This window comes from Pseudorca crassidens, chromosome 9 (genome assembly GCF_039906515.1).
Source record: "Pseudorca crassidens isolate mPseCra1 chromosome 9, mPseCra1.hap1, whole genome shotgun sequence".
Classification (NCBI taxonomy): Eukaryota; Metazoa; Chordata; class Mammalia; order Artiodactyla; family Delphinidae; genus Pseudorca; species Pseudorca crassidens.
In genome coordinates, this window is record NC_090304.1 from 13225459 (window position 1) to 13248020 (window position 22562).

A 22562-nucleotide genomic window follows, 5' to 3' on the forward strand; every position below is an offset into this window, starting at 1 on the left:
GAGAGTCCGCCTGCCGATGCAGGGGACACGGGTTCGTGCCCTGGTCCGGGAAGATCCCACATGCCGCGGAGCGGCTGGGCCTGTGAGCCATGGCCACTGAGCCTGCGCGTCCAGAGCCTGTGCTCCGGCACAGGAGAGGCCACAACAGTGAGGGGCCCGCGTACCACAAATAAATAAATAAATAAATAAATGAACAGGAGAAGAAAGGCAAGCTGCTTCCAGAAATACCCAGCAGAGTGGAAGTTTTATAGGCCTGATAGTAGATAAGCTGTTAGCTTTGCCCCATACCACGTAGACATACACTTGTTTTCCCAAACGACCTATTTCAGAGTAATTTTCTGTGAAAGCTGTTCTACGGTGCAGATGTATGCAAGCATGATTTTATGTTTGAAACCAGCTTAATAGCAGAGGACCTAGAAGCTGAAGAATTATTTTCTCTTTGTGGCATAGTTAACCAAAAATATAAAGTATTATAGTTTCTGAAAATGACTGTCAATATAATATGCAGTAATTTAAAATCTTAATTGCAGGGTGATTTTGAAAGAAATCTATACCATATCTTATGGGACTATGGACTATGGACAAGACATACTTGCCCCCTCCGATCCCCAGTAAATATACAGAGCACAAAATCTCCAGATCTCCTCAGTCAAGTGCCATGTGCTGTTAGACATGTGATTACATTTGATGTAAACCAAGAGTCCAAAAAAAGATATTGAGGTCCTTGCTCTTAAGTCATTTTATAATTTAATAAATGATAATTATGTTTGAGGCATATGGTAGAAATTGGCTACAGTGTAAGGCTTATTCTGAGAAAGAAAGATTTGTAGACTACAGGCTGCAGGAGTGCAAGTCCTCTGTCTGTCTGGTTTGTACCTCAGTCTTCTTGCCCAGCACACTACCTGGTGCTGCAAGAAGGGCAGATTGAATGGCATGGTGCTGTGACCTTTGTAAGAAAAGTCATCTTTCCCAAAGAAGTTATAAGAGCAGTTAAAGAAGAATTTCAATAAAACCAGGAGACTATAGTAATGAAGAAAATGATAGAAAATCTTCCCCCCCGCCCGGCTAGGTTTTCTCCATCTCCCTCCCTCCACCCCACCCCCACCCCAATTTTAACAAACCCAGCCCTCTCTTTTAATTTTCAATATATACCTGGAGGAGGGAGTGCTCTAGGAATTATCTGCTTTCGAAGGACTGGTTTGATTTCCTGAAGTGTTGTTTATTGCAGGGTGCTGTTTTGTTACATTTTACACCCGAAAAGCTGCATTAGAAGCTCAGAATGCTCTTCACAACATGAAGGTCCTCCCAGGGGTAAGAAAGCTCCTACTAGTAAGTGGAACTGTGGTGGTTTTGACATATGGAACATACTTATACATTTCAGGCACACACTGAAAACCATTTGGGGAAAAGGGTGACTGCCACAGGAATTGATGTAAAGGAGGACATAAAGGGAATGTTTCAAAGAAGATAGGCTGAAAGTAATTCTCTTTCAACCAAGAGAATTTTGACTTGTTGACTCACATTCTATTTTGATATTTTGTGGAGGGGAAATAATGAGGCAGGCGAGAGTTCAGAGACAACTTTTAAGGTCAGTTTTGGTATTTCCTGTAGAGTCTTCATTTATGTTTCTGAATTCCTTTGGTGTGTTCAATAGTAATATTCATGTGTTTTCCTTTTTAGATGCATCATCCTATACAGATGAAACCTGCCGACAGTGAGAAGAACAATGGTAAGCAAGTATATAAAGCCCTCCCCTTATAAGGTTTCTTCTTGTGTATTTGCTGTTCTCATGGCATTTGGATTTTATTGTGCTGTAATTAATCTTTTGAGATATAATTGACATGGTAGTTTCAGTTGTACAAAATAATGGTTCAATATTTGTATATATTGCAAAACGACACTACAGTAAGTCTAGTTAACATCTGTCACCATAAATAGTTACAAAAAATTTTTTTTCTTGTGATGAGAACTTTTAAGGTCTACTTTCTTAGCAACTTTTAAACATGCAGTACAGGGCTTCCCTGGTGGCGCAGTGGTTAAGAATCCGCCTGCTAATGCAGGGGACACGGGTTCGAGCCCTGGTCCAGGAAGATCCCACATGCTACAGCGCAGTTAAGCCCGTGTGCCACAACTACTGAGCCTGTACTCTAGAGCCCTCGAGCCACAACTACTAAAGCCCACGTACCTGGAGCCCGTGCTCCTCAACAAGAGAAGCCACCGCAATGAGAAGCCCGCGCACCGCAATGAAGAGTAGCCCCCGCTTGCCGCAACTAGAGAAAGCCCACGCGCAGCAACGAAGACCCAACACAGCCAAAAATAAATGAATAAATAAATAAGTTTATTTTTTTTTTTGCGGTACGCGGGCCTCTCAGCGCTGTGGCCTCTCCCGTTGCGGAGCACAGGCTCCTGACGCGCAGGCTCAGCGGCCATGGCTCACGGGCCCAGCCGCTCCGCGGCATGTGGGATCTTCCCGGACCCGGGCACGAACCCGTGTCCCCTGCATCGGCAGGCGGACTCTCAACCACTGCGCCACCAGGGAAGCCCCCACTGCCCATTTTTTAATCAAGTTGTTTTTCTTTCACTGTTGAGTTCTGCAAGTTCTTTATACATTTTAGATATTAACTCCTTATCAGACACATGATTTGCAAATACTTTCTCCTATTCAGTAGGTTGCCTTTTTTTGTTGTTGACGATTTTTTGGGGTTTTTTTTGCTGTACAGAAGGTTTTTAGTTTGATATAGCCCTACTTGTTTATTTTTTGCTTTTGTTGCCTTTGCTTTTGGTGTCAAATCCAAAAAAATCATCGCCAAGACCCATGCAAAGGAGCTTACCAAGCCTTATGGTTTCAGGTCTTGCATTCAGTTAATCCATTACTTACTCAGAATTAATGCATTTTGAGTTAACTTTTGTTTATGGTGCAAGGTAGTGAATCAGTGCTGTAAATAATCTGTTATCTAACTTGTCTGTCCTTTTCTTTAAAATAAGTATGGCAAATAAGTCAGAGTTGACAGGGAAATATTACAAGAACATTTTAGAGTGAACTGGAATGCCTTTGATCAACGTAATTTCTTTTGAACTGGAGTGAAATGGGGAACTGAACAAATTAGGAAGGAAAACTTAGTCCTCAAGAGAATAACCAGAAAATGAAAGTGGACAGTTACATTCACTGAGATTTGTGTTCTGTTTCTCTTGTCATATCAATTAAGTGTGAAACCTCGTCCTTCTTTGGTACAATAGTATTGCTAATGAGAGCAAACTTTGCTAAGTGCTAGGCAAGATGCTGAGTACTTGCCATTTAATACTTACAGCTACCTTTGAGGTAAACTCAGTTATCTCTATTAATCACATGAGGAAACAGGTACAGAATGGTTAAGTAACTTTCACAAGATCATGAAGCTACTATATTTCGTCTAAATGGTTCCAATTATAATTTTAAGATACCATTGATTGTAAGAGTAGGTGCTAAATTATGGGGGAAAATGTGTATCTTAAAATCGGTGAAATCTGGTATAAAGGCACAGAGCTCTGTGCTGCACTACCTCTTGTAGTAGTAATGTTCAAGCCTTTTGTTTTTTACTGTCTTAGCAGTGGAAGACAGGAAGCTGTTTATTGGTATGATATCCAAGAAGTGCACTGAAAATGACATCCGAGTCATGTTCTCTTCATTTGGACAGATTGAAGAATGCCGGATATTGAGGGGACCTGATGGCCTGAGCCGAGGTGGGTACATTTTTAGCCTTTAAAAGTACTCATCTTAAATTTGGAGTCTCTTTTTAATTGGATCAGTGGAAACCGGTGATCTCTAGCCAACATGGCACTGTCATGATGGAGAGGGTTGGGTTTGGTGTTGTATATTTAGGTCCCGTCACAACAACTATCAGTTGATCCCAATTCCCTCAAGGAGTCTACATTCTGCACTTAAGTGTCATGTATTAAAGTTCTCTGCTTCAGTCCTTGGAGAGGTTCTCCATGCCAAAACGGAAACACTTCTTTCACAAGAGAAGCTAGAGAATATGATTCCTCCTTTATCCCTCAAGCACTTTTTCCCCTGTGTGCATCCCTGGTTTCTCATTAAAGCACGTATCACTCTGTCATAACATATCTGTATTCTCCACTGGATCATGAACCCCTGAAGGCAGGAACCATGTCTGTATTGCTAGCATGTACTTGGGCACACAGTAGGTGCTCAGTAAGTGTAAGTCAGATAAATAATTAAACAAATGAATGGATGAGTTATTGATTCTTCTCTTACCAGGTTGTGCGTTTGTGACCTTCACAACAAGAGCCATGGCACAGACAGCTATCAAGGCAATGCACCAAGCACAGACCATGGAGGTAGGGGCAGATGAACGAAAGGGGGAAGTTCCTTGGACTGAGAGCGGTAGGACAGTTGACAGTCGAAGCCCAGTAGCATGTATAGCATTTGATTGCCCTAAAAGTTAAGAAGGCCAGACATCTTTAAATTAAAAACTGGTGCTTTCTTTAAAATTAGCATATTGGAACTAAACTGAATTATGTCTTGCCACTTGTGTCTATCAGGAAGAGAATCATTTGACAGTGAATGAAATTAGAATGCAGCCTGTGCGTCACTAGAAAGGAGGATTTTTCCCTTCACCCAGAATGAGGATTTTGACCCTTTGATTTTGGTGTTTTCATAGGGCTGCTCTTCCCCCATGGTGGTAAAATTTGCTGATACACAGAAGGACAAAGAGCAGAAGAGAATGGCCCAGCAGCTCCAGCAGCAGATGCAGCAGATCAGCGCAGCATCTGTGTGGGGAAACCTTGCTGGTCTAAATACTCTTGGACCCCAGTATTTAGCAGTGAGTCTTTGTGGTTTGCTTTCTGCAGGCTGTGCAAGCTCCCAGCTGTTTCTTCTGCTGCTGTCCCTAGCTAACATACATAATGGCAGTCACAACTTTTAGCATATCAAAATTTTACATAAAAATTCAGGCAATGAAATGTTCTTTGTCATGTTAGTCTTGTGTGCACGCACACTCTCTCTCTCTCATCGCGCATCTTTGGTTATATCTTGAGCTTCTGCTCAAATTACAGTGAAATCCTAATTTTCTAATAAAAAAATTTAGGAACATCTCATATGTCCCTGCCCCCAAGAAAAGAAATTCCTGAGGAAATCTTAGCTACCAAATATTCTTTCTCCATATCTCTTTCTAGTAGATTGTAGAGGGCATCCTTAAAATTCTTATTGAGTCTTCCCTGTAGAGTATGATAGTAAATGATTCCGCTGACTGAGAGATCAAGAGATTAACATGGACATTATTAAATGAGTATTACAGGTGTATATTTGAGTTCACTAAATAGTAAATAGGTTTCCTTTGATTTCTCTCTTGTTGTGTTTGAGTCATCGAATCCAGAAGACGGGCAGGCTCCAATTGGTTAGATTTATTAGATCTGCAATGTATATTACGGGGGATTATCACTGCTTTAACCCTTAAAAGAAGTGCAGATAGCACAAGACACTTAAAACTGTCTCATCTTTGAATCAGAAAGAGCAAGTCATCTGTGAAGTTACCAAGGAAGGAAAATAAATGGTGAAACTACTAGATTAGTATGGATAGTTAGAAATATACACATAGAAATATAGTCATTCACTCCTCATCCTTTAAAATATTATTTTATATGGAAACAGAAGAAAGGCAATGTTTTCTGTCCCCCAGTACTAGGTTTTGACTAATTTGATTCCCTCTGGTTTCCATGTTTTTAAAATGTTAGAAGAAATCCCAGTTTACCCTCACTAGTAATTCTCTGAAGTCAAAAAGTATAGATGGTTGTTATATTCCTACAAATTAAATTGTTTCTCGGTGCTAGAACATTGCTTGTAAGTTGAGAAAATTCAGAGAGATTTTAGGTCTTCTGCCAAAATAATGCCTAGAAAATTATCTCCATGATGTGCATTTGCTTTTGGAGAGTTTTGGAGCCTTCTTTTAGGGAAGACTCCCCATTTTGTTGTCATTGCCACATCTAGCAAGCACATGATGGTGTATGTTGAGAGCTGTGGTCTCTTCGTTTCAGTTAGACATGATCCCCGCCCTAAGAGCTCTTCTCATTTAGGGAGGAAGTGAAGTGCCAAGTACAATATGCACAGTCCACCAGTTGGGACTGAACTCGTTGCCCAAAGTATTTAAGAAGACAGAAATGAAGACATGTGAGTGCTCATGGACTGTGAAAGTGATAGTGCATCATCATTAATTATGAGGTACTGGAATATGTGGACTTAGAACTAGAGCAGGTAGTTCTTAATCTTTGAGGTAGCAGACCCCTTTCAGAAGCTGGTAAATATTCTGTGTATGGACACTTTTTCATTCTGCCTCTGGAGGTTTGTGGACTTGCTGAAACACTTGTGGAATAGAGAGATTCCTGATGACAGAGGAACCAGGTCAGATGTTTATGGGAATGAATAACAGATTGAATAAAGAATCCAGAAACCAGAATACCATCTGTTCATAAGGAACAGTGATTGGGTTTGAATGGAACAAAAGGTTTCAGCAGGTTGGTTAGATGAGGGTTGCAGTTTCCTAAGGTACAGAGTAAGGTCATGGAGGTCATTAGCTCACGGACAGGTCCTCTTGTTTTATTTGTTATGGAACAACCATTGAAAGAGAATGTACGCTGAACGGATATGGACTGATCCAGCAATCACTTGGTCATCTGCAACAGTGAGATGAATGAGGCTAGATGAATGTGTAGCATTCTAGTTATGACAAGATTGATCTAGTCCCAGGTTCATTGTGGCCGGTAAAGGATGACTCCAAGAAATACTCTGAAATGGTCAGGTTTGGTATTTTAAATAGTTGCGTGAAGCAGAAATTAGGTCTCCAGGTGGGAACAAGTTACAAAATAAGATGTGTGGACCTAACAAAGGAGCATTTGGGAGAAGAACTAGAAATGGCAGTCACTAATATGCAGACACTCCTCTAAGTGGACTACATGGCTGCTTGAGTTGAGTTTAGTTCTCTCCTCTACCTCTGTCCTCTGCTGTGCTGCATTCTGTTGCCAGGGACTCGAGCTTGGCTTTGTACTCAACAAACACAACTGTCTTCTGGGCCAGGGCTTTAGCTGTGTTGTGTTGTCCTGTGCTGTCATAAGCCTTATGTTTTTGTTGTGTTGGCTTGGGTTCTTGTCTTCAACTTTCTTCTCTGGGGGCCTCTGCACTCTCGCTTTGCTGTGCTGTAGAGTTACCCCAGATGCAGAACCAGCCCTCACTCTCACTCTTGTTCTGTTTTTGGTGTAATGTCTAGCTTTATTTGCAGCTCCTTCAGCAGACTGCCTCCTCTGGGAACCTCAACACCCTGAGCAGCCTCCACCCAATGGGAGGTAAGTGTTTCACTGCTGCGGAGGAGCAGCAGCAGCCAAGCCAGCAGACCCGGCTGACAGCAGTCTGAGGGTTTTCTACCGTTTGTGCAGAAAAAAAATTTTTTCCCACTCATTACATAAACCCGACATAAGATGAACCTCCTAGGATTCAACTACCTTGTCTGTAGAAGGTGGCTCTTTTAGCTGTTGATATCATATTGCTCTGCAGTTGTCTGCTGCTCCCTACCCCCTTAAGTCTCTATTAAGGAGGAAGGTGGAAAAGAGCTGTTAGCATCTGCAGACTATCTGCAGCTACTTTGATAAGGAGAAAATTACAGGAATTCTTTATTTCCACAATAAAGTGACTTTTTCAGTGACTCTGAGGAAAAGTCTAAGATGGCTTCTATGTGCATGGCTTTCCGTGAAGCTGCTAGAACCCAGGCAGTTACTGTCTTACACATGTTATTTCTTAGGTGAATTACCTTTTTTGGTGTTAACATGCACAGAAAACTTAATTGCCAAATACCTGAGTTTATAACAAAAGGAGGCTCCACAGACAAACCTGAGGCAGGGGCTGTCAGGAAAGTTAAGGAAGCAGGGAGGGGACCATTCCAGAGCTGCCTCCCTCTGCCCTGCTGCAGCGAGATAGGGCTAGGCAGGTGCATCTGAGGAAGGGATGATCTTAGGAAAACTGCAGTGGTTCATTTTTGTCCCAGGGACTTAAAGTTTGCTGTGTTTTCAAAAAGTTGCTAGATTGTAAATCTGTGTTGTAGCCTTTTTATTCTCATTAATTCTCCACCCTCACCCATCTGCCTTTCATTATCTAGTAAAAGTTTGCCACACATTGTCAGTGCAGTTCAGATTTCTTGCTCTGCTTATACCTGTGTTGCCTAGGTTCTACTTGGAAGTCTTTTCCTCAGTGTTTTTTCTCTCTTCTTTTTCTGATAATTAATCTACTATTCAGGTGGTGGTTTTTTCTTTGTTCTCTCTATTATTGCTGTTTTCACGTGTATCCCCCTGTCATCTCCTCCATTGCCTTCTGGATCTCTACTACATTTTCTGCGTTTTCACCTCCATTGCAGAGAACAGATCCCCTGTAAAGTGTGAGTGAGGGGCTCAGATGCAGACTCGTTCTCTTCCACAGGGTTTGGCATTGCTCTCTTAGACACCAGGCTCCATGGTAGAACACAGAATCCACCCCTCTTTTCTGGTTTCTTAATTGCCCATCCATTTGGGCTGGTATGCTATTGGATTAGACATCTATTATCTGAGGAAATGTTCAGTTTCTGAATGAGTTGAGTGAGATCTGAATCTTTTTGGAGCTCTGTAGTATTGCCTGTATCTAGAACAGTTCCTCTTTGGGACCAGCCTTCTGCCAGTGTGCACGGTCATTGCTGGAGTGAATATGAGGCACCCTTATCTGTTGGCTGATCTCTTGCTTTGGATGTTGCAGGGTTAAATGCAATGCAGTTACAGAATTTGGCTGCACTAGCTGCTGCAGCTAGTGCAGCTCAGAACACACCAAGTGGTACCAATGCTCTCACTACATCCAGCAGTCCCCTCAGCGTACTCACCAGTTCAGGTAAGCATGTATAATAGGGCCACTGTGCCCTTGTGTGCCTTGGGCAGAATCCCAAGAGAGGAGTATGTCATTCTGGAGAGTAGTTAACACCCATTTCCAAAGGGGTCAGATCATGAACAGTAAATTTTCAAATGTCTTTTTTTTTTAAATTAATTTATTTATTTTTGGCTGTGTTGGGTCTTTGTTGCTGCACTCCAGCTTTCTCTAGTTGCGTTGAGCGGGGGCTACTCTTCATTGCGGTGCACAGGCCTCTCATTAAGGTGGCTTCTCTTGTTGTGGAGCACGGGCTCTAGGTGCGCAGGCTTCAGTAGTTGTGGCATGCGGGCTCAGTAGTTGTGGCTCGTGGGCTTTAGAGCACAGGCTTAGTAGTTGTGGCTCACGGGCTTAGTTGCTCCGCGGCATGTGGGATCTTCCCAGACCAGGGCTCAAACCCATGTCCCCTGAATTGGCAGGCGGATTCTTAACCGCTGCACCACTAGGGAAGCCCTCAAATGTCATCTTCTGACTTAAGAGAAATCTCGTAGTTTTTAGTCGGTTGTAATCATCACTTGCTTCTATGTCCTGCAGGGACAGTTATCAAAATCAATAGCTCGGGGGGGAAATCAGTAACTGAAAAACCTCTTTATAAAGAGAATACTTGAGTAACATAACTTGTGCTTTGGTTCCTGTTGACCTGAGAAAGTAAGTGTTGGTCTGAGTTTAACTCATGGATGTCTGACAGCAGGGTCCTCACCCAGCTCCAGCAGCAGCAGCTCTGTCAATCCCATCGCCTCCCTTGGAGCCCTACAGACACTAGCTGGAGCAACAGCAGGCCTCAACGTCAGCTCTTTGGCAGGTGAGGGCCAGTCCCTGAATGTCATCGAGCCGTTCTTTGTGCAGATAGCACATTTTAAACAACTCTGGTAGGGGTGCCGTTAGAATGAATGATGGGGGTGGCCCAGTGAAGTTAGAAATGATCATGGGAGTTTGAGTCAGACCTGAGTTAAATCCCATCTCTGCCCCTTAACTACCTGTAACTTAAGACCACCTTTCTGAGATCATTTTCTCATCTATGAAGTGGGAGTAGAATACTTTGAGGGTTATTAAGTTAAATGAAAACATAGGTAAAGTGCTGAGCACATTACTTAGTACTGTGTCTGGCAACTAGTACATGCTCAGTAAATGTTAGCAGCTATTTTGATGATAGGATTTGCCCACATCTTGTCATAGACTATATGTATCCCTTTTAGTCCCCAGTCCTGGGACTCTTATTTTACCACATTCCAGCTCTTTGTGAGAAAATGGCAGCAAAGCCAAAGAAAAAAATGGGGCAAGTCGTATAAGTGGTATCACTTCTCGCACAGATTGGAAGAAGATAATGGGGAGAGCCGCACCTGGGTGTGGCATTTTTAAATGTCCCCATTAGCTACAAGGCCTGGTGAGTGTCCTAAAATCTGACCAGTCAGAGGAATATTCCTCCTCAGGGAGAAGCTAAGGAGATGAAAAGGGCGTACTTTGGAGTTTGTCTTTGGCATCGCTTGAGTCTTTCCAATCTGTTAATCCTGCTCTTCCCCCCACCCTCACCCCCAACCAAGGGATGGCTGCTTTAAATGGTGGGCTGGGCAGCAGTGGCCTTTCTAATGGCACTGGGAGCACCATGGAGGCCCTCACGCAGGCCTACTCGGGGATCCAGCAATATGCTGCAGCGGCGCTCCCCACTCTGTACAACCAGAACTTGTTGACACAGCAGAGTATTGGTGCTGCTGGAAGCCAGAAGGAAGGTGAGTGCCAAGGGAAACTGGAGTCAGGGACAGGGTTGGGTGCTCCATCTGACCAGCACTGAAAAGCAGGGCAAAGCCCCGGAGAGCCATGTAGGTGGTCAGGCCAACACTTCTCTTTTTTTTTTAAACACTTCTCTTTGGCAGTGTCAAGGGTAGACTGAGAAACTGTGATCTGCTTTCTGCATGTGGCTCAGGTCAGAACCTCTGTATTCTCTCCTGAGATGGGGCTGCAGTTTTTAGATGAAGAAACATATTGGCTTTATTGTGTCTGACACCATTTGGCAGTCTGCAGTCTGTTTTTGTGTGTGTTTTTGTTTTTTACTGGGATATAGTTGCTTTACAATGTTGTGCTAGCTCCTGCTGCACAGCAAAGTGAACCAGCCATATGTAAACACATAGCCCCTCCCTTGCGGATTTCCCTTCCATCCAGGTCACCACAGAGCACCAAGTGGAGTTCCCCGTGCTGTACAGCAGGTCCTCACTAGTTATCTTGTTTCATACCAAGCGGCGTACATATGTCAATCCGAATCTCCCATTTCATGCCACACCCCTGCCCCGCCCCTCCCCACCGTGTCCTCACATTCGTTCTCTACATTTTGTCTCTATTTCTGCTTTGCAAAATAGGTTCATCTGTACCATTTTTCTAGATTCCACATATATGTGTTGATACACGATATTTGTATTTCTCTTTCCGGCTTACTTCACAAAAATATGGAACACTTCACGAATTTGCGTCCCATCCTTGCCCAGGGGCCATGCTAATCTTCTCTTTATCATTCCAGTTTTAGTATATGCATTGCCGAAGCGAGCACTGGCAGTCTGTTTTTGTTAGGAAGTCTTCTCTGTGGATTATAAATCTGTCAGAGGTTATCTTCTGTCTAGGTGTCCCTTATAGCTCTGTCATTTGGCATTTTCCTCACTTTCTGATCTATGCTTTTCCTAACTGAGGACAAACTGAAGGGTGATGAGACAGGAAGAGTTGATGGAGTGGGAAGTATGGAGTGGGAAGTATGTGCCTTGACATAAATGGTATTAATTCAGGAGAGGCTTTTTAAGCAGAAAGAGGCCTGAAAGTGGTTTGTATGAATAGAAGTTGCTGCCAACATCTCTGTGCTCATATATGACTGGGTTTTCTTAACCAGGAGCTGGCAAGATTTAAGCACTAATGTAGGAAATAGACAAGTATCCTCTCTTGCTTTAGCAGCAAGGAGCCTTGGTGCAGTGCATCCTTACCAGCTCTGAATTGGACATTTATGTGCCCTAGGATGTGGTAGTGGGGGAACTGATGGAACTCTGGAGATAGACAGTAAACAGAAGCATGAGGTGTTCCAAATGGTGCTCTGAAGAATGATGAGCAGCAGGAAGGAGGAATAGAGAGTGCCAGAAAGATAGCATTTTATAGAGAGAAGGAGGTCTCTTTAAGTTGATGTTTAAGTAAAGACCTGAAGGAAGGAAGGAAGCCATGCATATATCTAGAGGAAGAAGAGTAATGGGGCAGAGGAACAGCAAGTGCAGAGACCCTGAGGCAGCAGTGTTCTGTATGTGTTTGGCAACAGCAGGGAGGCCAGGGTGGCTGGAGACTGGCTGGACTGCGATTGTAATAAAACTCTGTTTTGAAGATGTGCTGCATATATACAATGGGATATTACTCAGCCATAAGAAATGAAATAATGCCATTTGTAGCAACATGGATGGACCTAGAGATTATCATACAAAGTGAAGTAAGTGAGGCAGAGAAAGACAAGTATCATATGATATCACTTATATGTGGAATCTAAAAAAATGGTACAAATGAACTTATTTACAAAACAGAAAGAGTCATAGATGTAGAAAACAAACTTTATGGTTACCAGGGGGAAAGGGGGTGGGGAGGGATAATTTGGGAGATTGTGATTGACATATACATACTATATATAAAATTGATAACTAATAAGGACCTACTGTACAGCACAGGGAACTCTACTCAGTACTCGAATGACCTAATGGGAAAAGAATCTAAAAAAGAGCAGATATATGTGTGTATATATATATAACTGATTCACTTTGCTGTACGGCAGAAACTAACACAACATTGTAAATCAACTATACTCCAATAAAAATTTTTAAAGAAAACACCTCTTCTTTGGCCAGGAAATCACTGAGTGTAAATGGTTGAAGAGGAAAGCATATTCTAGTTCTGAGCTTAGTTGTTTATCATAGGCACATTTTAAAAATATGTTTTTACTGAGGCACAATTTACATATGGTAAAATTCACCCTTTTGGGAATATAGCTCTGTGAGCTCTTGACGAACACACGTAGTCACGTAACTGCTGCCACAGATGTAGAACATTTCTATCACCCCTAGAAATTCCCTCATGTCTCTTTATAGTAGGTCCCTGCCCCAGCTGCCTCTGGCAATTACCAATCTCTTTGCTGTCCCTATTGTTTCTAGGCACAATTTTGAAACCTGTTTTATTTATAATCTCTACCTCCTTTTCTGTTGTTCCTCTACAACCCTGTAGTCTCTGGTTTTATTGCACCACACGCAAATCTGCCTACTTACTGTCCCAGCACACCATCCTCCCACAAGGTCGAATTCTGACCTTTGTCAATGAGACAGAGATTGAGAATGGTGAACGGGAAAGAGGGCAGGAACCTGTTTCAGCGATCACCCTTCAGCCCCCTGCCTTGTATTTAGAGAATCTGTTTAGTTCTCCAGGTGAATTTTTGTTGGTTGGGATGCTGTGAGTTGTAACACAGGTGGAAATGAGAGTCGGTGCAGGGGATGAGTGTGCTTGACACTGACCTGTTCAATCAATGGGGATTTTGAAGGTCCAGAAGGAGCCAATCTGTTCATCTACCACCTGCCCCAGGAGTTTGGAGACCAGGACCTGCTGCAGATGTTCATGCCCTTTGGGAATGTCGTGTCTGCCAAGGTTTTCATAGACAAGCAGACAAACCTGAGCAAGTGCTTTGGTACGTTGGTGTTTCTTCTGGTGTCGGGAGAGCTAAGCACGTTCACCAGTTAGAAAGGGGGAGGAGGGGCTGAGAGCAGAGAAAGGGGGAGAAGGGGCTGATAGCAGGAGAGCTGCGTTTGAGTTTGTAGTTTAACTTAGCCTCTGGCAGGTTACATTGCCTCGTTTTGAGCCTCAGTGTTTTCATTTCTGTAGTGGGAATGATGATTTGTACCCACACTGTCACTCCAGAGGTAAAAATAATGTATGGAAAATGGCTTGGCCAAAAAAACTTTCAGGTACTGTGTAGATGTCAACTGCTGCTGTTAGGAACCTGATTTATTTCATGTGATATAATTTCAAGAATTCTTGTTCCTGCTGAGAAAAATTGGGATTTGAGACTAAGCTCATAAGGTATCTCTTGCATAAGGAAGATTGAGAATCTTCCTGCCTCGTTATGCCCCTCACCTAGGTTTCTGCTTGGACACACAGGTTTTGTAAGTTACGACAATCCTGTTTCGGCTCAAGCTGCCATCCAGTCCATGAACGGCTTTCAGATTGGCATGAAGCGGCTTAAAGTGCAGCTCAAACGTTCGAAGAATGACAGCAAGCCCTACTGAGCGTGCTCCCCTCTGAGACTGGAGTGAGAGGGTCTTCTGGTAAGTGGGGGAGGAGCACCCTTAATGATTCGAAGCCCTAAGGCTGTGTGTTGACAGCCCTGGACCCTGATCCCTGCCACTCTCGCAGGCACAGCTTGCCCTGAAGACTCGGCTACTGCCTTCTGTGGGAATTTCGCTTCGTACAGAGGACAAGTTTGTGCTTTGGTTTCCAGTGTTTTACTTTGGAGTTTAGGTGCCATATCCTGAGTTTTTTTTCTTTATTTAAAAGTTTGCTGTGTTTGTAACCAGTGTGTTGAGAAGGACCAACATCAAACTGCCCTGGGGGAGGAGGGGGAATGGAGAAACATTAAAAAAGAAGATCAGAATTTGCCCCAAACTACCCGAAGAGAGAGGACTGAGTGAAACAAAAAATTGACCCCCAGAATCTTCCTGAGCACGAGAGTGGGTGAAATGAGAACTGACATCCAAGAGCTTTTGTGGGGTGGAGGAGGTGGGGTTGGCTTTGGAGAGTGAGAGTGACTTGACACCCAGCAGCCCCGGGAGCTGGAGGCTAAAACTCCTCCATAGCTGCCTTCTGTGGAAATACTGAGTTCTTGCCACCTATTTTTTAGATTCTTGTCTGGAATTTCTGCCCCTCTTTCCTAAGAAGGGGCTAACAATTCTCTGGAAATAAAGCACCTGTTAAATTAGCCTGACATATGCAAAAAGCAGGGATATATCACCCATTACCAGCTTTCCCAGCCAGCCATTGGTGTTGGATTGGCCCTGCCCTCCTGCCTGGTGGCTGTTAGGAAGCAGCAGCCAGTCAAAGAGATTGTTTTTAGTTTATTTCAACACCAAACTATTAGACCGTGGCCATTTCTACCAGGTCCATTTAAAGAAGGCCTCTGGGGAAGACACTGTCTGGTCTCTTCTTTATAGTTGACCACAGCGAGGAATGTCTCTTCCATCCCCAGCCACAGGTTTCTCACGAGGGTAGATCCAAGAAGGGCTTACAGCAACTAGTTGAAGGGAGCACCTCTCCTGAGCAGAGTGATCAAAAGCCATCAAGCTGGGGGAGGAGGAGCCTGCTTCTTGGTGTACCTGAATCATAAGGTCCCTTTAAGCCAGTGCTGCGTTTGCCAGTGGCCAGCATTCAGTGCTTAAAAGGATTAAGAAATCCATGTTTGCCTCCTTGGTTGAGATGTCCCAGATGTAGTGTCAAAACGGAGGCAGGCCCCTCTTCTGCCCGCTCCAGCCCCATCTTCTGCTCTTGGCGACAGAGGAGACAACAGGACGTTTACAACCTCCATATGGATTTAGTGTTCATTTACCTCAGCATCACCGTGTTCGTTTTTGTCCTCGTGCTTACAGTTAGCTCCCTGCTGCCTCCCACAGGTCTCACTGCAGCCCTTGCCTGTGACCCACACAGCCTCTGGGCTCTGCCTCTGCTCCCAGAAATGCTGCAGGGGTGGAGAACCAGAAGGGACACGCTGTTGGGAATGTGTACCTGGGCAGAGGTGGCCCTGTTAATATACGATCTTTAGCCAAGGCCAGGGGCTGGGTCCCTGGGATCTTAAACCTCACAAACATCAGTCCTGACCCCTAGCAGCAGAGGTGAGATTAAAGGGGTTGGTTTGCTATTAAGTCAGATGGGGGCTCTCTCCTTGTCATGCTGTCCATTTGGGCCACAGACAAGGATTGACTGTCTTGCTGTTGTGCAGGTAGTTGGTGGTGTTGGATTATCCCATTGAAGCTGGGACAGCTGTTCCCTTCTCATAGTGATAACTTGGGTCTGTTGTCCTCTAAGAAACATGAAACGTACTTCTTAAGCTGAACCACGTAAACTTGAATTCCACGCACTGGGAGAAATGTGTCCTGTGTTTCAAGGATAAAACTGTTCCAAAGGCTTCCAGGGTCATGATGGGATTTTTTAAATAAATGCAAAAAATAAAAATAAAAAAGAAAAAAGACAACAAAAAAAGAAAAAAATGCTAGGTTGGGGAGGCGCTGTTCTGAATCCCAACCAGCTGGAACCAAGAATGTCGTTTCTATTTTTATAGAAGTTTTATACAGCTCCGGGGTGGAGAATATTTATTACCTAAATTATATCTCTGGAAAAGGCCAGGATTTTGTAGAATCCAGAATGTGATTGTTGTACACACAGGGTGCTGTGTATGATTGAAACTACTGACTTTCTGTGGCCGTTTGCAGCCCAGCTAATCTGCCAGAGGGGGAAGGAGTTAATGCTGTGAATTGGCGGAGGAGAGAGCTGTGCTCCCCAGGGTGCTGCCGGTGCTGTGATCGCTAACCTGTTCTGTCTTCCTCCTTGGCCACTGTGGGGTTTTCCAAAGCCCAGAACTCCACTCTTCTTCCCACTTTCTTCCCTTTCTCTCCCTCCTCCCCCAGTTCACTATTATTTGTACACAGATTTGCCCTGGGCTCCGGGACCTTATGAAACCCCTTCCCTATTGACATGAAAGGTAAAGGTGTAATCAGCCCACTTGGATACCACACTCTGAGGTTTCATACCTGCTTGTGGGTTCTTGTTTCTAAAAGAAGCGTGCACCTCAGCAGGGCCCTGGGCTGCCACAGCGGCCAGCTGGTGAGCCCAGGCACTTCCCTCTGTTCTCTTGTCCCCCGCCCAGCGAATTCCCACAGCAGTGCTGCCCTTGAGCACAGTTCTCTCCCTAGGCCAAAGATGGTTTTGTGAAGAAGCTGCTTCCCTACAAGTCTCATGGTGTGAAAGCGTCAGCTCGGAGAGTGGAGACTCGCAGTCAAGTCTTAAGCAGCCCTTTTCTGTTGTGTGGGGGTCTCATGTGTATAAGTGTGTTTTCTGCTGTAGTTCTGTTTCTTACTTGGGTTTCATCATGAAAGTGATTTGCCTTGAATGCAGCCAGACACTGTCTCCTGGGTCCAACATGAGTGGCCAGGGCCTGCGTGGAAGCTAAGAGCTTGGATTTCCGGGAACAAAGGGCCATCCGCATAGGATTGAGGAGAAATCCTGGCCCTCTTCCCTAAAGAATTCTCCCCACCCCAGCCTGCAGCTTTGACTTTCTCCCTGAGTCTTGACCGGGGGTTGAGGGAGAGGCTGAGGCTCTGCTCCACCAGAGAGACCTTTTCGGATGTGTTTGGGCACTTCTGGGGAAATCCAAGCCTTAGGTTCCCTCTGTCTCTGGCAGTTGGATGTTTTCTTGGTGTCCTCCATGTCCTTTTTTGACTTTTCCCTGTGTCCATTGTTAGCATGTGCAAAAGTTCCCTGTCATTGCCCAGCCCCTGCCCCGCCCGCCTCCTCATTTCAGGGCTGTACAACAGTGAGTGTTCCTGTTCTCTCTCTCTTCGTTTGGATGTATTGCTCTGTGTAACTCAGTGGGTCTCCCTCTTTCTGGTTTGTTTTTTTTTCTAGATTCCTGCCGTTTGTTCATCGTTGTGCCTAAAGCATGTCGATGTGGCGTCAAGTACATCGTCCAAATCCCTGTCTCTTCAGCTTCTCTGATGCTTGAACTCTCACCTTTGACCTTGTGTTGACCTTTGATGCTGACGTGTATTTTTATTATGTTTGTTTCTTTCTTTGTTTTTTCTTTTTTCTTTCCTTTTTTTTTTCTTTTGTGCTGCCAAATTGGTTTTGCTAGAACGACTGCTGAAGGGGAAATATTTAAACTTGCATTTGAATATAAAAAAATCTATTTTTCTAGAACTTCATAAGATAACCACTTGATTTTGTGATTCCAATTCTTTGTAATTGTCTTCAGAGCAGCCCTACTAGCACATACCGCGTGGTGTTTGTATTTCTGTGAACACACAGCCAGTCTGTTTCTAGGCTTTGTTTCTCTGTGTGCTTAGTTTTAAAGACAACTTTGAAGTAAACAATGAAATAAAAGATGTCACTAAAACCTTTGAGGCTCCTGAGCACATTTTGCTGATATAGTTTGTGGGGCTTGAGGAGACCGCATGTGTTCCCATTTTTGTTTTTCTGAGTTCTCAACTGCAGAAAACACCTGAACTCTTTTTCCTTTTTGACCACCGGCTGCAGTTTGGGCCGCAGCCAGCCCTTTTTCTTGTGTGGTTCTTCCCTGGAGCAACCCTGCCGGGAGTCTGCAGAGCCCTCTGGCCCCTTCCCCTCAGCCCTGCTGTGCCCACCTCCATGCTTCTTCCCACAGTCTCCACAGCAAAATGTGATGCTTTGATTTTTTTGTTTTTGTATTGTTTTTGTGTTTTTGTTTTGAATTTTTTCCTTTCCTACTAAGATTATGCCCAGAAAAAACAAGTTTTGCATGTTTCCTGCTGTTTCTTCACACCTTCGTATATATCACCTTCACCTCTCTGTTTTCTATAGTTTGTGCAGAAACTGACCGATTTAAAAGGGTTTCAAAGAAGCTGTTTTAAATTGATGTAGGGTTAATTTTTTTTTTCCAAGATTGTATTATTTTTATTTTGAAGTGGCAACTTTCTCCTCTATTGCCCTTAGAGCGTTTGCCTGTGCACTTAGACTGTCACCTCATATGGCCTCCGGGTCTCGGCGGGGCCTTCAGGAGGCCGGTTGCTCTGCTCAGAGGCGGGTGGGAAGGGGGTCCAGAGAGGCACAGGGGCAGAGGTAGAACTCAGAAGGCGGCTGTGGGTGGGCGAGAGGCTAGTAAGCACCCTCAGCGCCGAAGAAGGAGTGCGCTCTTAGCCACTCGCAGGAGGCCGTCTGCGCCCGAAGTGGCAGTACATCTGCAGCGCTTCTCCTAGGTGACAAGCACAATACTACAGTCTTCACACTGTTTACAGCCCTGGGCACCAGCCACCCCACACTGGCTCCTCACTGCAGCTCGGCTCTTGCTCAGCTAGTGGGGTGGGGGTTAGGGCGGGTTTGGTTTTGTTTTTGTTTTTGTTTTTGTTTTGTTTTGTTTTGTTTTAATTGGGTGAAGAGCCAAATAGCTACTGTCCCTGGGTGCCAGGCAAGCCAGTTCCTTGGTTCCCCGAGGGGAACTTGCCCTCCTCTCTTGTGGCACCATCCAGCCTCAGGGTCTTAGGGACTTGAGTAAGAATGTGAAGAGCAGAGGGAGAGGTCAGAGGAGATGAGAGGTCACACGATGGATCTGTGGAGGTACGAGGTTGCAGAGGGAGGAGTTTGGGATAGATCCCACCCAGGCCTAAGCTGCTGGTGGGTGAGAGAGCTGCGAAGTAGGATTTCCAGGGAAGGATGGAGAGGGGTAGCCAAGGGACTGGGGGGAGGGGGGTGGGAAGGTAGAAGCACTGTTAGCATCATCCATGCTGGAGTTGATAAAGGAAGGGATCTCGGCAGAGTTTCTGCTCTGGGACCTGGCAGGTTGCCTAGTATTAATTATGCTTGAAGCCACTCTTACTAGAAGGGAAGGGCGGCCAGGTGGAGACCCAGTGTATGGTAGGCTGCTTAATTTCTTCGAAGGGGTGATTGGATGGAAAGAGGCCAGGAACCCCAGCCTGAGCGAGACTGCCGTGCACCCCACAGTCTGACTGCACAGAGCTGCCTCTCTTGGCAGAAGGCGCTGAGGCTCCCCTTCCTGTGTATTCAGAACCCATGTTTGCCAATATATTTTGCTTTCAATTCCAAGAGGAGCTCTGGGAAAACCTGTGGATAAAACCAAATGCCAAACGTTGGACGTTGTTTCCTTTTCCTTTTCTCTCTGATTGTTTTAATTGTTCTGTGGTGGTTTTAATGGATTTGAGACCCTGGAGCGGCAGCTGCCTTTCTGATTTCCAGCTGCTTTTTGTGAATAATTTAAAAAGAAAAAAAAAAAAAGAAACTTTACATTTTGGAGACAAACCTGTGTGAGTTTTTTATTGGTACAAACGTTGTATTTAACACTAGGGGTTTTGTACAGTTTTTTGCCTTTTCTACTAGAAAACAATGTAAAGTGATTTCACAATGTGAAGAGAAAAAAATTGCCACTATGACCAAACGCACAGTCTGTTCTGCAGCAACAATGGGATTCAATCAACTCAAAGTCGTGATTCAGCCGTAGAAATGCTTTTTCTTTACCTTGTTTGAGCTTTTCCTTTCTTTCCTGTTTTGATTTGCAAAAGAAAATGTCTTTTTTGTGTGAACTTGTGTTGTACTATGTAGAAAATTATGAATTTTACTTTAATGGTTTTAAAAAAAAGGCAAGAAGAGCCCTTGTCGCTTTTCTGACCTGATCACAGAGTTTGTGTAGTGGATTAAAAAAGAAAAAAAATTGTTACCAGTTTCGAGCAAGGGAGTATGTGTCTAAAAGGAATCTCCTTCCTTTTCTGTGTGTTTTTCCTTTTGTCCCAATGGGGAACCTAAATCTGTTTTAATTGCACAGACACACGGACAAAAAGTCATTTTGTATCTGCCAAGTGTGGTACCTTCCTTTGTTTATTTGCTATTAAACTGTTTGAGAAGAACTGACGTTGTCTTCAGAGTTACTGATTGTTGGGGTAGGTGGCAGCCGGGGGCTGGAGGAGTCGGCGGCACGCCTGAAGAAGGGATGGGCACTCCGGAATTACCTGTTAACATGCAGTGGGGCCACCCCAGGCTCCCGAAAGAGAATTTCTTCCAGAAAACTGCCTTCTCTATCATCCTGCATTCTTCTCAGCATCCCCGCTAATAGGGAGGCGCTTTAAAGTTTTTTGGCAGCTTTCATTTTTGTGCTTCTGTTGCCAGTAGTGGCTGCCACCTTGCAGAGCTAGCCCAGACCTGTGAGTGCACGTCCCTTCCTGCTGTGGAGTTCCTGCACCTGGGGAGGCAGCCAGCGAGCACTGAGGCCCAGAGCTTGGGGCTCTTCCTCTCTAGGTCTTCAGGACTCCAGACCAAAGTGCTGCAGCTCCTTTCCCCTCATTTGGACCTCAGAACAGGGTCACAGAAGGGCATTTCTAAGATTTCTTGGGTTTACAACTCAGTAATTCTAGGTCACTCTCTGAGTGAGGCCCATACTTGGGCCTCCTCAAACCTCTGTGAACTGCAGATTCAGTCAGCCCCTGGGCCAGGAGTCCCAGGCCCTCTGGCTGAATTATAAGTTTGTCTGCTCCTTACCTGCCACTGCCATCCTCATCCTCCGGGAGGCGAGTCTTTGTGAAGCTGGTGCCTGTCTAGGGGCATGCAACCAGCAATGGCCTGTGGGTGGGCCAGGCCTCAACCTTCTCATCAGAGTCGCTCTGTGTGGGGTGTGTCTGGAGTAGCATTTCCCAGTGGGGGTTGTACTGGGTACTAGCCCATGAAATGTTTATGCAGTAATTGTCCTAGCTAATGTTCATTGACTGTTCACCACCATCCTAGTGCTGTGGGAAACACTCGATACACATTATATGCTCTAGTCTTTATAACGCCCCTGGGAGGGAGCTACGGTTTTCATCCCCATTTAGCAGATGAGCAAACTGAGGTTAAAAGAAATTGGGTTGTGGAATCCCGTGGTGGTCCAGTGGTTAAGACTCCGTGCTTCCACTGCAGGGGGCACGGTTTGATCCCTCTGGTCAGGGAACTCAGATAATAACCTGCATGCTGCATGGCATGGCCAAATAAATAAAAATAATAAAAATACTTTATTTGAAAAAAAAAATCGGGTTGTTTAAAAAACAATCCCCCCCCAAAAAATAACTAAAGTTACTGTTTTTTTATGCCATAAGTTTATTTACAAACGTATCTAGTATGTTGAGTTCAACAGTTTGATCCTTTTTTCAAAGAGAGTGCACCTCTTATTAAAATGCTCCTCTTCATATCTGTCTCATGGATTCCCCGCCCCCCATCCCCACCCCCCCACCCAAGGGCTTGTGGGATCTTAGTCCCCGCACCAGGGATTGAGCCCCAGGCCCTCGGCAGTGAAAGCGCGGAGTCCTAACCACTGGACGGCCAGGGAATTCCCTCATGGATTATTTTTTAAGCAGTTGGTGTCTTACTATAAAGAAAGGTGCAGTAAATCGAGATCCAAAGTACAAAATCATCATAGCCAGTAACCGCCACTTGTCTTCCACTGAAAATGGCAAATTCTTCCCTGACCTCTCCTCTTAGTGGCTCCTACGGACCACAGAGGTTGTGAACCTCCAGATGCTCTATCCCGGGCGCAGAGACTGAAGGCAGAAGAAATGGCGGCAGCACACCAAGACCTCCTTCCCTCACGACCTTGTTCCCCTGTGTCCAAAGTTACTATTAGATTTCGTTAAGTCTTTTTCCTACACACATTTTAAAAATAAGACTGGGATCAAACTAAAAAGAAATTGGGTTGCTCCTGGAAAGTGGTGTGCACTGAGAGTCAAACCAGGTCTGCCTGACTTCCAAGCCCTTTCTCTTAACTACTCCCAAGGAGAAGTAACTCCGTAAAAGCAAATCAGTGTGCTTTAGTTAACCTACACAGTCTCATCACACACGGTTTGCATGCTGTCCTCTAGGCTCTAGG

General features: G+C 44.6%; 1 protein-coding gene and 1 non-coding gene across 25 annotated transcripts in view; one reads left to right on the top strand and one right to left on the bottom strand.

Moving 5' to 3' along the window:
- Positions 1-20577, top strand: part of CELF1 (CUGBP Elav-like family member 1) — a 72089-nt gene extending 51512 nt beyond the window's left edge. For 10 of the 24 annotated variants that reach the window (XM_067749040.1, XM_067749036.1, XM_067749022.1 and 7 more), the window contains 12 exons: positions 1229-1329; positions 1681-1729; positions 3586-3720; positions 4256-4335; positions 4659-4820; positions 7257-7332; positions 8765-8893; positions 9615-9728; positions 10468-10653; positions 13467-13610; positions 14081-14247; positions 14336-20577. In XM_067749040.1, the coding sequence (XP_067605141.1) occupies positions 1229-1329; positions 1681-1729; positions 3586-3720; positions 4256-4335; positions 4659-4820; positions 7257-7332; positions 8765-8893; positions 9615-9728; positions 10468-10653; positions 13467-13610; positions 14081-14208 (1304 nt within the window). In that variant the 3' untranslated portion in view covers positions 14209-14247; positions 14336-20577. The remainder of the gene's footprint in view (positions 1-1228; positions 1330-1680; positions 1730-3585; positions 3721-4255; positions 4336-4658; positions 4821-7256; positions 7333-8764; positions 8894-9614; positions 9729-10467; positions 10654-13466; positions 13611-14080; positions 14248-14335) is intronic. The other 14 variants (XM_067749041.1, XM_067749030.1, XM_067749026.1 and 11 more) reach the window with 13 other exon arrangements.
- On the bottom strand, positions 11359-11463 carry LOC137231393 (U6 spliceosomal RNA). The gene has a single exon (XR_010946515.1). It is a non-coding gene; the product is annotated as a U6 spliceosomal RNA (small nuclear RNA).
- Positions 20578-22562: the final 1985 nt, after the last annotated feature.